This window comes from Dermochelys coriacea, chromosome 2, assembly GCF_009764565.3.
Source record: "Dermochelys coriacea isolate rDerCor1 chromosome 2, rDerCor1.pri.v4, whole genome shotgun sequence".
Classification (NCBI taxonomy): domain Eukaryota; kingdom Metazoa; phylum Chordata; order Testudines; family Dermochelyidae; genus Dermochelys; species Dermochelys coriacea.
Window position 1 is genome coordinate 184,685,051 of NC_050069.1, and position 15,431 is coordinate 184,700,481.

A 15,431-nucleotide genomic window follows, 5' to 3' on the forward strand; every position below is an offset into this window, starting at 1 on the left:
TGTGATGAAGTATCAAGTATTGGCATCTAAGGATATTGAAGAACTTTATACATGTCAAGTCAAGGCTCACCACTTAACATATGAAGAAGGTAAGTATTATTATTCCCATTTCACAGAGGGGTAACTGAGTACAGTTCTTGACCAAATCTGGAATGCCCAAAAGAAGATTAAAATGCTGACACTGTGGGAAAGCAGCATTAATAAAAATCATGTGCAGGGAAATTGCACATCCACTGCAGGAGAATAGCTAATTCTCCCCTGAAAGTCTGCATATAAAGCAGGCATGTGAGTTTGTGCCTAAACTTAAAATAGGCTAGATAGAGCTTTGGAGATTATGCTGTGGAGAACACACCTGCACTAGTGAGATGGAGAAGCAGGGGCAGAAGGAGATTGACAAAACAACAAGCGTTTGACCTTGCATGCTCCAGTGTGATGTTTGTGGAGGACACAAGTAGGCACAAGCATGGTTCCATTCTAAGCATACTTCTTCCCATTGAAAGTCATATTTGTCACAGTCCCCAGACTTTTCCCCCAACCCTACCTAAGTGTACTAGTTCTCTTATTTGCAATCACACTGGGTAAAAACAGGGCCTACCATGAACAGATAAATAGGCATATTTGAGGAGCCACCTGTTAAAGCACAACCCCAATCAAACTAATGAAATACTTAGCTACATACTGTCCTCTTAGGCTTTCCTCCTTCAACTAGGTGTGAGTAACTTGGCATCCATACAGCAGTGCTGTCATTACTACAGGGCCCCCTCTGCTCTCCGGACCTGATCCAAACTCACTGGAATCAATGGAAAGACTCCCAGTGATTTCCATAGGCTTTGCATCAGGCCCTATTTTCTCACCACTTTTCACCTTGTGCTGTTGTGTGCCACCCAGTACTCATGCTGTGCAAGATGAAGTGTGAAAAGATTGGGGAGTAGAGAGGTTAATGCACAAAGAGTTTTTAAAAAAACGCCTATAAACAAAATTGTAAACACACTAGATCAGCTCTAGAAGCAAAGGAAAGTGCTAATACTATCAAGAAAAAGGAAGTGGCAAGATATTTGTAAAATGTTTTTCTGAGGGGTCAAAATTAATGCCAAATATAACGTGCTGTATACTTTCCACAGTGTATATACTTCCAGTAGTGCCTGTCCAAAGCATTCAAAAAAATCTTCAATCAGGCCCTCAAATGCCATGACATTAGCTTAACAATCATGAGATTTTAAAAAACAATAAATGTTGGATTCCTTTTTATTTTTATTTTTGAGCCCTTGGGCTTCCTATTTTTCAGCTTTTCTCCATAGCCAAGAGGGCTAAAAACTTTACATAAGAATCTCAGTTTTCACTGAAAAAATAATCACAAGACTCGAGGAGCTGAGACTTCAAGAAAAACACCAAATATCACAAGATTCGTGATCAACGTGAGTTGGTAAAATTGGTTTCTCATTTTGGGAAAAAAAAAAAAGTGACAGGATGGCTTGTCCCTTATTAAGTATTTGGATGTGAGCATTTAGTCAAGTTTGGGGTGTTGTGGATTGTTCCAGTTAGGAGGAGAAATTAATTACACAGTGAGGTATTTTCTTGTTTAATTCCAAAGATTATACTTAGTCCTGTTTCTCTGAACATAGTAGGAATCAAATAGCAGGAAGCAGCATCTTTGCTTGCTGTTCCAAACCTGACTTTCCAGTTAGCACTCAATGCCAAAAAGCTTCTTCCCTTAACTTTCTCTCAAGGTTGTGTTACCAGACCTGGTATTACTGTGCTTGGCTTTCTGGCTGCTTCTCTTTCTCTCCTGCTTCTCACTCATGCACACGCTGCCACCCAAAAAATTCCCAGCAAAAGCACTTTGCCTACTTGGTTCAAATTCTTAGGGAGGACTCACATATGCCTTTGTTTTAGATGGGAGCTGCTTAAAGGTCTCCTACAGCTACCTGAAATGAGGTTTGGCATCACACCCAGGAGTACAAATGAGGTTTAACCCAACCCACAACATTATTCATCACAGTATAGTATAAATAGTCAACCTTAATAGTCCACTGTAGCAGTGTTCTTTAACAGTCATGGAATGGCAGCAACATCTGAATCCTGTAGAAAAACAGCTGCTGGTGGATGTGCGGCTCCATCTTCCCTGTAACACTTGGAGGAACTTTGTAATATAATATAATCCCCATGCAGAGTGAGGCCCTATTGTGCGAGGCTTTGTAGCTATGCATGCCAAGAGAGTCCCTCCCTTGAAGATCTTACTGTCGAGCGAGACAAGACAGACAAAGTGTGGAAGATGATGTGGAGATGCAGAGCGAAGAAGTGACTTCCGCGTCGTGATGTAACAGATCAGTGCCTGAGTCAGGAATAGAACATAGTCTCTGCCCCGACTGGGGCCTTGTCTACACTTGTGGATGCGTGTAGGGTTTGTGTAGCTACACGCCAAAGTGAAAAGCAGGCTGTGTCCATACTGTGGTGTGTAGCTACATGCATCGGTGAAAGGCTCTGGCAGGGGGAGAGGCAGCTGGGAAAGGCTCTGGCAGCAGGAAATTACACTGCTTGGGCAGAAAGAGAGCCAAGAAGGGTGTACACCCTAGGGTTCTGGCGTGTATGTACTATACCTGCCTAAGCAGTGCCTCACCAGTTACATTACTATTTATACCCATGCTAGGACACGCAAAGTATGTACTCCACACCCTACCATAAGTGTAGGCATACCTTCTGAATCTGGGTCTACATTAAGGTAAAGGTCCAGCTAACACGCATGAGATAACCTTGGCCTAACCTCAACCTCTTTTTCTAACCTAAACAAACTCTAAATGTTTATAGGGGCAAAGCTCGCTCTTTGTGTTGCACTTGCCTTTTATTATGACTGGGAGAAAACTCTGCAAGGCTTGCATCCAGGGAAATTCTACCCCCTTTGTCATATCCTGTAGATTTTCCTGTGGGAGGGGCAATTAGACCCACAATCTCTGTGTTCCTCAGCTTCCCCATGTGTAAAATTATTAGTCATGTTTATTAAGTTATGTTAGGGGGCCAACAAAAAATGGGGCCCTCTTTGTGCTAGGCATTATACAAACATAGAATAATAGTCTCTGCCCTGAACAGCTTGTGATCTAAGCAGACAAGACAAAGGAAGATAACACCGAGAATGAACAATGTGATGGCGGCAAATGTCACATTAGTTCCATGATTTTGGGGGTGAAGGGGTGGACGACGGAGCAAGGGGTGTCAGGAGAGGGGAGAAAAAGGAAGATAGTGTTGCTTACCCATCTTTTTATAAAGTGCTTTGAGATCTACAGATAAAAAAGACACTATGTATGACATAAGTAGTATTAATGAGAGTAGATCTTGCCCCAGAACACACAATTCAAATGTTGATAGAGAAGGTATAGAAAATCCCCAACCAGGGCTTATTTGTTACAATAAAAATGATTTTAATAGTTGGAGTGTTTCTGGGATCAAATCTGCAACTTTGTAGCCCTCTCTCTACTTCCTGGTTGGAGATGTGGCTGGATGCATTATTCTGATGACAATCCGTGGCAGAAGTCGTCAGAGCAACCTCAGAGGGTTGGCAAGTAGGATCGCAGCCCACTTGCCTATATAAATAAAAATGCACTCCCTGCCCCTACTCCTTCCCTTTGGGAGCCTACTTTGGGGGAGACAGGGAATTGAATTTCCCACAATGTCTGACTTCTGTGCATGAGGTGAGTGAGAACACATTACGTAACAGGGGGATGGGAAGGACAATGGCAGATACAAGGCAGAACTGAGGCAATAGAAAAAAGCTGCTGCTGCTGAAGAGACGCCCCGGAAACAAGGAAAGTGTTTTCCCCCCTGGCCCGTTGCTGGTACCCAACTACCTCATCAGGCACCTGGTACCTAACGACCTCATCAGGCACCAGCTGGCAGGAGTCAGAACCCTTCATCAGTATTGAACTGCAATAGATTAAATGATGTAGAGATGAAAGGCTCTGTAGCTCTTCCATTGCAATTTCCATCTCTCTCTCTCTCGTTTGTTTGTTTTTTTAAATCGTACTCTGGGTCCATCACAGGAAAACCTACATGCGATCAGTAACTCCAGACTGGCTTCCTGCACACACTACAAATGGTCATTTTAAAAACTGTGATCCTGCCAACATCACTTTTGTGCTCGTAGCAAGTAAATTTTCTATTGCCATGGCCATTAGTACCAATGAAAAACATTGTCTCCCATAAGGAGTTCCCTGAAGGTGCCTTTATAATTTACATCAGAACATGAAGTAAACAAAGCAAAATTAGATGAATGCACAGCAGGTAAAATTTTCACACACCTTTAAAAATCTAGCCCAACACTTTTGAAAATGTATCCAGCATCAGTTTCTCCAATATCGGAAAACGTTGTGTTGTAAATTCTGTGGGGCCACTGACTACATTGTCATATATGGTTGCCTAGAGCCCTGAACCTGTGCGTGATTGCCCTATAAATAAAGGCAATAAATGCTGCTGAGAATTTTTCTTTATTTATATAATAAAAGCACTGATATAGCACTTTTCATCTTCAAATGCTTTGACAATATTAAGTGTCCCAACATGGGGGCATGGATCAGCATTCACGTTGCATTCCCTGGCCCAAGCCAGGGAAGCTCATGATCCAAACAGTGGACCAAATTTGGTAATGAAGCCTGGTCATGTGCCACCTGAGGTGCGCTGTGCATACGCTAAGAAATAGATTCATAGATACCAAGGTCAGAAGGGACCATTCTGATCATCTAGTCCGACCTCTTGCACAGCGCAGGCCACAAAATCTCACCCACCCACTCCTACAAAAAACCTCACCTATGTCTGAGCTATTGAAGTCCTTAAATCATGGTTTAAAGACTTCAAGGAGCAGAGAAGCCTCCCTCAAGTTACCCATGCCCCATGCTACAGAGGAAGGCAAAAAACCTCCAGGGCCTCTTCCAATCTGCCCTGGAGGAAAATTCCTTCCTGACCCCAAATATGGCAATCAGCTAAACCCTGAGCATATGGGCAAGATTCACCAGCCAGATACCCAGGAAAGAATTTTCTATAGTAACTCAGATCCCATCCATCCAATATCCCATCTCAGGGGATTAGTCTTATTTACCCTGAATATTTAAAGATCAATTACTTACCAAAATCCCATTATCCCATCATACCATCTCCTCCATAAACTTATCAAGTAGAATCTTAAAACCAGATAGATCTTTTGCCCCCACTGCTTCCCTTGGAAGACTATTCCAAAACTTCACTCCTCTGATGGTTAGAAACCTTCATCTAATTTCAAGTCTAAACTTCCTGGTGGCCAGTTTATACTCATTTGTTCTTGTGTCCACATTGGTGCTGAGCTGAAATAATTCCTCTCCCTCTCCTGTATTTATCCCTCTGATATATTTATAGAGAGCAATCATATCTCCCCTCAACCTTCTTTTAGTTAGGCTACACAAGCCAAGCTCCTCAAGTCTCCTTTCATAAGACAAGTTTTCCATTCCTCGGATCATCCTAGTAGCCCTTCTCTGCACCTGCTCCAGTTTGAATTCATCCTTTTTAAACATGGGAGACCAGAACTGCACACAGTATTCTACGTGAGGTCTCACCAGCGCCTTGTATAATGGTACTAAAAACCTCCTTATCCCTACTGGAAATGCCTCTCCTGATGCATCCCAAAATCGCATTAGCTTTTTCACAGCCATATCACATTGGCAGCTCATAGTCATCCTATGATCAACCAATACTCCAAGGTCCTTCTCCTCTTCCGTTACTTCTCATTGATGCGTCCCAAACTTATAACTAAAATTCTTGTTATTAATCCCTCAATGCATAACCTTACACTTCTCACTATTAAATTTCATCCTATTACTATGACTCCAGTTTACAAGGTCATCCAGATCCTCCTGTATAATATCCCGATCCTTCTCTGAATTGGCAATACCTCCCAGCTTTGTATCATCTGCAAACTTTATTAGCACACTCCTACTTTTTGTGCCAAGGTCAGTAATAAAAAGATTAAATAAGATTGGTCCCAAACCGATCCCTGAGGAACTCCACTGGTAACCTCCCTCCAACCTGACAGTTCGCCTTTCAGTAGGACCCGTTGCAGTCTCCCCTTTAACCAATTCCTTATCCACCTTTTGATGTTCATATTGATCCCCATCTTCTCCAATTTAACCAATAATTCCCCATGTGGCACGGTATCAGATGCCTTACTGAAATCTAGGTAAATTAGATCCACTGCATTTCCTTTATCTAAAAAATCTGTTACTTTTTCAAAGAAGGAGATTAGGTTGGTTTGGCACGATCTACCTTTTGTAAAACCATGTTGTATTTTGTCCCATTTACCATTGACTTCAATGTCCTTAACTACTTTCTCCTTCAAATTTTTTTCCAGGACCTTGCCTACTACAGATGTCAAACTAACTGGCCTGTAGTTACCCGGATCACTTTTTTTTCCCCTTTCTTAAAAATAGGAACTATATTAGCAATTCTCCAATCATTCGGTACTACTCCTGAGTTTACAGATTCATTAAAAATTCTTGCTAATGGGCTTGCAATTTCAGGTGCCAATTCCTTTAATATTCTTGGATGAAGATTATCTGGGCTCCCCGATTTAGTCCCATTAAGCTGTTTCAGTTTCGCTTCTACCTCAGATATGGTAATATCTACCTCCATATCCTCATTCCCATTTGTCATGCTACCATTATCCCTAAGATCCTCTTTAGCCTTATTAAAGACTGAGGCAAAGTATTTGTTTAGATATTGGGCCATGCCTAGATTATCTTTAACCTCCACTCCATCCTCAGTGTTAAGCGGCCCCACTTCTTCTTTCTTAGTTTTCTTCTTATTTATATGGCTATAGAACCTTTTACTATTGGTTTTAATTCCCTTTGCAAGGTCCAACTCGACTCGACTTTTAGCCTGTCTCACTTTATCCCTACATGTTCTGACCTCAATTAGGTAGCTTTCCTTGCTGATCCCTCCCATCTTCCACTCCCTGTATGCTTTCTGCTTCTTCTTAATCACGTCTTTAAGATGCTTGCTCATCCAGCTTGGTCAACAACTCCTGCCTATGAATGTTTTCCCCTTTCTTGGGATACAGGCTTCCGATAGCTTCTGCAGCTTTGATTTAAAGTAATCCCAGGCCTCCTCTACCTTTAGATCCATAAGTTCTTCAGTCCAATCCACTTCCCTAACTAATTTCCTTAATTTTTGAAAGTCAGCCCTTTTGAAACCAAAAACTCTAGTTGCAGATTTATTTTTGTTAATCCTTCCATTTAGTTTGAACTGAATTAGCTCATGATCATTTGAGCCAAGATTGTCCCCTATAACCATTTCTTCTATGAGGTCCTCGCTACTCACCAAAATTAAATCTAAAATGGCATCCCCTCTAGTCGGTTCAGCAACTACTTGATGAAGGAATCCATCAGCTATCGCATCTAGGAAAATCTGAGCCCTATTATTATTACTAGCACTGGTCCTCCAGTCTCTATCTGGGAAGTTAAAGTCTCCCATGGTCATGCAGTTTCCATTAGTATTTACTTTATTAAAAACATTAAAAAGGGCTCTATCCATATCCAAATTAGATCCCGGAGGTCTATAGCACACCTCAAGCACTATCGTAGGAGAGGCTTTACTAGTTATCTTCCCCAATGTAATTTTTGCCCAGACGGACTCTGTCTTATCCATTGCATTGCTTCTTATTTCTTTACATTCTACCTCATCATTGATATACAATGCTACTCCACCACCTTTACCTTTGTTTCTGTCTTTCCTAAACAGCACATACCCTTCAATACCTGTAGTCCAGTCATGACTACTATTCCACCATGTTTCTGTTATCCCTATAATATCTGGTTTCACTTCCTGCACCAGTGGCTCTAGTTCCTCCATTTTGTTACCTAGGCTCCTTGCATTGGTGTACAAACACCTTAATTTTTGCTGTTTGGCCTCGCTCACATTTTGTACCCTATTAGGCACAGTCATTCTACAGCCAGTATAACCTATTAGACTAGTATCCACACTGCCCTTCCTCCTTATATACAGTTTACTACCCATGGCTGTATCCTTTTTTACTTCATCTTCTTCCCTCTCAATGCTAAAATCTGGCATGGAGATTACCTGGACATCTCCCAACCATCTCCCCCTAATTCCTAGTTTAAAGCTCTCTATCAGTTGTGCCAGCCTTGATCCTAGAAGTCTATTTCCTTCCCTACTCAGATGAAGTCCATCCCGAGAGAACTGTCCTCTGTCCGTGAATGCCTCCCAGTGGCCATACATCCCAAAGCCCTCCTTATAGCACCACTGCCTAAGCCATCTGTTGACAGTCATAATCTTGTCACACCTTTGTTGCCCTTCTCTAAGAACAGGAAGGATCCCACTAAAGATCACCTGAGCCTCAATTTCCTTAAGCGTCTTCCCCAGCCTAGCATAGTCTCCCTTAATACTTTCCAGCGAGAATCTAGCCGTATCATTTGTTCCCACATGAAGGATAATTAGGGGATTCTTTCCTGCTCCCTTTAGGATCCTTTTCAACCTCAGGTCTACATCCCATATCTTAGCACCCGGAAGACAGCACACCCTTCTATTCTCTGGATCAGCTCTAGTTACAGGCCTGTCTATTCTTCTCAATAAAGAGTCCCCGATCACATAGACCTGCCTTTTCCTGGTGACGGTGCTATTCTCCAGTCTCTCCCCTGTTCCCTCTGGCTGCATGTTCTTTCCATTCCTATTTTCCCTTATAATGCTCTTCAACCCATCCTGTATCCTCCTGGGGCTCATATTTGGTATAGTCTCCCTTGACTCTTCCCCTTTTCCTATAGGACTAGCCTCTCTTCTCTTCTTCCTTACCCTTCCACCTTCAACAAGTACCTGCTGAGCCCCTTCTTCATTTTCCAACTCTGCAAACCTGTTCCTAAGCTCTATTTCTCCTTCACTAGCCCGTCTTTCCCTCTGCCTGGTTCTTTTAGTCACATGCTTCCACTGACCACTTTCCTCACCCAGTCTCCCCTCAAAATTCCCCAGCCCTGCTTCCATCTGTGAGTCTGAGCTTTTCCCTTCAGATACCTCATATCTTTGCTCCATCATCTGCTCAAACCCCTTCCTAAACTCAACGAGACTTTCCACCCGCATCTCCAAACCTCGGATCTTTTCCTCCATCAGCTCTATCAGATGGCATTTCATGCAGAAAAAACTCTTACCGGGTCCCCCCTCCAGGATCATGTACATACCACAGCTTCCACATCCAGTCATCCTCAATGTGTCTTCCACTACAGGAGTCACTCCCACAGCTGCCTCCGTATTTGTCATCGCCTTCCTACCTAAATCCTGTTAATCTGGGAAACACAAGCCACACCAAAAAGACCACCCCTCCCAGCAAAAGCAAACCCCAAACAAGCACCACAATACAAACTCCCCTTTCAAACTCCCCTGTATACAGCTCTGTTTGCTAGCTTATGTGCCACTGCCTGACTGGCTGGCTACCTTTCTAGGACCTCTAGTTAGAAGCCCCACCCCCTAATCGGGGCTCAGCTTCTCTCCCAGCACAAAGCCTCTACACGCACACACACACACACACACACACTCAAAATACAAAACCAAGTACAAATACCTTTTCCTCCAACAGAACTCCCACTCAAACTCCCCTGTTTAGCTCTGTTTGCTAGCTCTTGTGCCGCTGCAGCTGTCTGAGTCTCCCAACAGCACTGTGATGGTAGGTATCATCATCCCTCACTTCTTAAAGCTGGGGAAACAGAGACAGAGCAATTGGGCTATTTGTTCCAAATCATAATAGAAGCTTCTCTCAGAGCTAGGATTAGAACTCAAGGCTTCCTGAGTGCCAAGCCTGTGCATGGTTTATTGGACTACACCTTTCTCTTAGGAATAAAGTAGAGTCTCACAGCTAAAAGGGATTGAGAGTCGAAATCCTGAGTTCTAGTTCCAATTCTGCCAGTGACTTGCTGTGTGACCTTGATTGAGTTATTTAATCTCTTCATGCTCCAGTTTATTGCTTGTAAAACGAGATAATATTTATCTAGAGGGTTTTTTTTTAAGGTCACCCATCACTGTGGTATCTGAGCATCTCCAAGTTGTTGTGTGGCTTAAATAATGAATGTTTATAATGAGTTTTGACATCCTTGAACGGAAGGTATTATTGCATGCAATTTATTATTATTTTATTATAAAATGTTGCTCACTGAGATATCTGTCCTGAGGGAGACATCTCATTCTGTGAGTTTCCCAGGGAGATAGCAATCCTAAACCAGTATGTTTCAGTACAACACACAAGCCACATGATGTGAGGCACAATCTGGAAGAGCAGAGAATGTCAAGCGGTCACAATTTCTGTTCATTTTATTCTGACGAGGCTTTGTTAAAATAATGTATTAGTCATTTCTAAAAGCTTAATTAGAGAGAATCCTCCAGCCTCATCAAAATGTTGCCATTTATAATATTCCTATGAACAAGAGCCCCACTACATTTTAACTTCTAATTATCCTGATTTGATATTGATTATCTCAGATACTGAAAAACTGAAACAAGGCAATTTGTTAAGAGGAAGATACTTGAAGCTAACATTACTTAATTTGTCCAAACAATGCTTTGTATTTCCTCCCCACAAATAAAAATTCCAGGTGAATGATATTGCTAATGCAACGACATGCCATTCCAGAACAAAAATGGAAGCAGCCAGAGTTGTAGTTGTGGTTTCAGAAATTTTACAGTATATCTACACACTAAAAGTTTCTCCACACCTTATAATAATAGTTGAAATTTAACAATTACTTTAAACTGAAACTCAACCTGTGATTCTGGAGCCTCGTGCAGCTTTGCAGGACTCTAGGCATGGCACCTGTTAGCATTGTTGTCACTGGGGAATATTATGAAAATATTCCCATTTGTTCAGCTGAATTGGTGTTAGTGCCAGTAGGAACCCTACTAGGTTATAAATATAGGGTTGACAATTCAGGAAGCTGCTGGAGCCCTGTCTACATTAGGATTTCTTTGGCTTTTTTTTTCTGATTTCCTAGGAGTCCACAGGTTTCATGGGGGCTAATCTTGCTCTAGGAAGAATGAATAAAAACAACTCCCTCCTCCCAACAGCCAGGATTTAAGGGGAGGAGAATGCAGAACAGATGATCTCTCAAGATTTCTGCCAGTGCTATAGCTCTGGTTCAGTATAAAACAGAAGTCCAACTCAACCCTACAACTGCAGGTATCTGGATCCAGACCTGAACATGGCCTCCTTGGCCCTCTGTAATAATATAAACCCTTTTTATCCTGGTATCGAAAATTTTAGATTTTAAAAATCTATTTAAAAAAGAAACAATGTATATGTTTTTTCAAATACATACTTGAAATACAAGTTAGTGCTGACAAGAGGTACAGAATGATATCATTATTACTTCCTGGGTGGTAATGATTTTTCAAAAGCTTGCCTCTCAATTTGAGTCATATTGCTGACTATGGTCATGTTAGTTTCCTTTACTGTTTTTTTCTTTGATCTTTTTAATTTACTCAATATTTTTACTACAGGATTGTATTAGGGTTATTCTGGGACAATACTACTTTTGCTTAGTTCAGGTCAGAGTACACTCAGCATGCCCACTTCGTTCCCTTTGGAAATTGTTCCATTCATTGTATCTAGCATTTATAACCTGAATTTGTTGGTACCTTGATTTTGGCAGTCTCTGTTGCTACCATTTGGTTTAATGCATGTTTGTTACAATTTGTGTTACCCCTGTTCGGTATAAGATAACCACGTCTGTTTTGTCTTTTCATTGACTCAGCACCTATGATTTGCAACTTAAATCCTTCTCTGTCATAAATAAAGGGATGACAAAGGATTTTCTAATGTTAAACTGAATCTGTTGCAAGAGGTGTGTATTTGGCTCTATGATATTATTAAATGCTCCTCCTTTCATTATTTGTGTTAAAATCTATTCAGAAATATCAAATTTAATGTAATCTACTCAATACATTAGTATGGCTTTCTCTATAAGTCAGATCTGAGCAATATGTATAATCTTGGAGACTTTAACACAGGCTGTTGGTATCTTTGAACAGGCTTTAAGATTTTGCCTCTGAGTTCTAAAAGCTTCATTCAGATTACATTTCTTCAGCTTTATAGCAATTGCAATCAAGCTGTAGAGTTTACTTTTACTGAACTTTAAATATGTGGATTTGGGAGATTCAGTTAATATGTGGATTTGGGGGATTCAGTTTGGAGGATTCAGTTATTTTAGTCTCTTTTTTTTTTTTAGCCTCCAGTAAAGGTTAATTTTCTGGCTTTTGGTTATTTTATGTAAAGTTTTTTGAGATACTTCTTTTGAGCCATGCTATATTAAATGCAGCTCTATCTACAAGAGGGATAGTTTGGAAATATTTCCCACAGTTGCTACCACAGATCCAGTGATAGCAATATAGCATCTGATGAAGTGAGATGTAGCTCACGAAAGCTTATGCTCAAATAAATTTGTTAGTGCCACAAGTCCTCCTTTTCTTTTTTGCGGATACAGACTAACACGGCTGCTACTCTGAAACCTATCCTTAATACAGATGCCTATGTTTTAGGGATCACATTGATTATATCTGCTCTGAACAGGCTTATATGACACTTCTTAAAATGTCTGTGGCAATCAGCTTATTTGTATCACAGAATCATAGAATATCAGGGTTGGAAGGGACCTCAGGAGATCATCTAGTCCAACCCCCTGCTCAAAGCAGGGCCAATCCCCAACTTTTGCCCCAGATCCCTAAATGGCCCCCTCAAGGATTGAACTCACTACCCTGGGTTTAGCAGGCCAATGCTCAAACCACTGCACTAGGACTCCCACTATTGGTGATGAACTAATAGTAATAAAAATATTGGCAAATTTTCCCTCAGGGCCTTAAACTGTATTATAGTGCTAGTGTTAAAACATGAAACCTAATGTGACATAACAAGGGCTACTAGCAATAGCCTTACATGAATAATACTACTACATGTATACAAATCAAGTAACCAATACTTTCTCAGATGAGTTTAATTTTAACGCTGTCATGTTATGGAACCACCATTCCTAGCTTTATTTGTACAGTGCTAGGGGCCAGATTTCTGGGCATCAGGAAGACAGATGGCAATTCCCAGCAGATGCTGGAAATAAATAGATTAACTTTAAAGCAGCATTTTGTATCCATGGACAGTTGTAGTATATTTTAAGCAAAGTACATAAAGACAAATGGGGGTAACTACATTTGATTTAGGGGTTCATCTGCTCCTGTTACTTATTCCTGGTCTGCAGTAATAAATCTCTTCTGAAATAATTTGCCCAACAATCAATTGTAATATCACAAAGGATTATAGCAACAGGAGTGGAGCAGGAATGGTTAAAAGTTAAAAGGTAGATTTTATTTTCATGCAGCCATCCCTAAACAATAACAATGTCAGATGAGAAATTAAGAAAATGCAGTATCACACCCAATGATATCTAAATAGAATGTTTTATGAGAAGAATCAGTGGGTCCTTAAATTCAAATGGCAGTGTGGTAGGAAATCCCAGCCCTTGTGAAACAGATTAGGCTGGAAGGATAAAGAGAGAAGAGGATGACGTTTTGAGAAGTGGACTTAAAGGGTTTGAAGAGGAAGGGGAAAAGGGTTAGAAGATTTGGGGTGAGGTTATGAAAAAGAATGGGTTTTTAATTTAAGGGGCTCAACCAACCTAATAATTTTTCCTAAATTCTTCCCCCACTTTTAACTCCGATGTCAGCCATAGGTGGGTGAGAAAGTGTTTGAAGAACACAATTTAAATAATTGAAAGTTTTTGATGTTAATGTTAGGCTGGCGGAGCATCAGTCTAGCACACTTTTAACCCCTTGCTTTGATCCATAGATTTAAAGACTGTTTAACACCAGAAGGAACGATTAGATCATCTAGTCTGACCTCCTGTACATCAAACACAATTAAGTGTCACCCCTTTGTCCCTGTACTGAGACCAGATAACTTGAGTTTGGCTTAGGCATAGGGGCTACGCAGTCTTGATTTGAAGACATCAAGTGATGGAGTATCTCCCATTTCTCTTGCTTGTGTGTGTGTTGGGGGGGGGGTGGTAAGTGGGGCAGGCCCTGGGCTGAGGTGGGGAGACTGGGGGGAGTCGGAGGATTTGATGAGACCCTGCGGGTTTATGTGCTGGTTCAGAATCCGAGGACTCCACTCTGCTAAACCGGCCGGGCTGGGGAGGGACGCAGGCGGGATGCGGGGGGGGGGAAGAGGCCGAAGCTTAGGGGGCGGGAGGGTAGTGGGGGGAGAGGGGCGGGGGCGGCGCCGCGGGAGCGCGGCCTCGCCCGCGCCCCTCCCGGCGGGCCTCGGGGGCTGCGCCTCCCGCGCCGCCTCCCCCGGGGCCAGCCCCGGGCCCCTCCCCGAGCAGGGGGGCGGCGCCGCCGCCGCCGCCGCCGCCGCCGAGCGCCCAGACAGCGAGAGCGGCCGCGAGCGCCGGAGCGACCCCGGGGCGATGCCCGCCGCGGCGCCTCCCCCGCTGCACCCCCCCGCGGGCTCCTGCTGCCCCTACGCCCCCCACCCGGGTAAGTGACCCCGCCAGCGCCATTCCCCTTCCAGCCACCTCCCCACGCCTCCCGCCCTGCCTGCTCCGGGGGCCGCGGGCTCCTGCCCCCCTTACCCCCTCTCTGGTCCCTCGGGAGCTGTGGGCTTCTGTTTCGCAAAAGCGGAACAAAATAGCGTTGCTCCCGCCCCGCCCCGCCCCGCCCAGCGGAGCAGGGGGACTGGGTCCTGGATCACCCCCCGCCCGGCTCAGGGCGCCGACCACCGGGCCGTCGAGCCATTTGCATCTGCCCCAGCCCACGTGGGGGAAGCTTGGGCGTTTATGAGTGTGACTGCACTGGGGGAAGGGGGTGAGTGGGGGTGGTGGGGGCAGGGGCAGGGGCAGGGGCAGGGCATTGAGGCCCAGGGCTTTCCTTAGCTAGGTTTCAAAAGAGATTGGACTTTGATAACTGGATGTTTTTGTTATCCATAGAAGAGTAAATATTCCAGTTAAGTAAGAGCTTTGGAAGGGATGTAAACAACCCTCCTCCGCCAAGCTTTGGGGCAGAAGCCAAGCTCTGATTATCGGGGCTTTAGGAGGAAACTTTCCCCGCCATCGCTGCCTATGGCGGAGTTTTCTCCTCTGAAGCAGTTGGGACTATCCACCTTCAGAGAAAAAAGAAAAGGAGGACTTGTGGCACCTTAGAGACTAACAGATTTATTAGAGCATAAGCTTTCGTGAGCAACAGCTCACTTCATCGGATGCATTTGGTGAGCTGTAGCTCACGAAAGCTTATGCTCTAATAAATTTGTTAGTCTCTAAGGTGCCACAAGTCCTCCTTTTCTTTTTGCGAATACAGACTAACACAGCTGCTACTCTGACACCTTCAGAGAGAGGCTACTGGACTGGATGAACCACGAAGCAGTTTATGTGCTGCAGTTCCTA

The 15,431-nt window shown here is 43.1% G+C and overlaps 1 protein-coding gene across 2 annotated transcripts in view; it reads left to right on the forward strand.

Annotated features, from left to right (window-relative positions):
• Positions 1-14,414: 14,414 nt before the first annotated feature.
• DCLK3 (doublecortin like kinase 3) overlaps positions 14,415-15,431 on the forward strand; it is a 39,224-nt gene continuing 38,207 nt past the window's right edge. The window contains exon 1 of one of the 2 annotated variants that reach the window (XM_038392883.2): positions 14,415-14,529. In XM_038392883.2, coding sequence (XP_038248811.1) covers positions 14,460-14,529 — 70 coding nt within the window. In that variant the 5' untranslated portion in view covers positions 14,415-14,459. The remainder of the gene's footprint in view (positions 14,530-15,431) is intronic. The other variant, XR_005291507.2, reaches the window with a different exon arrangement.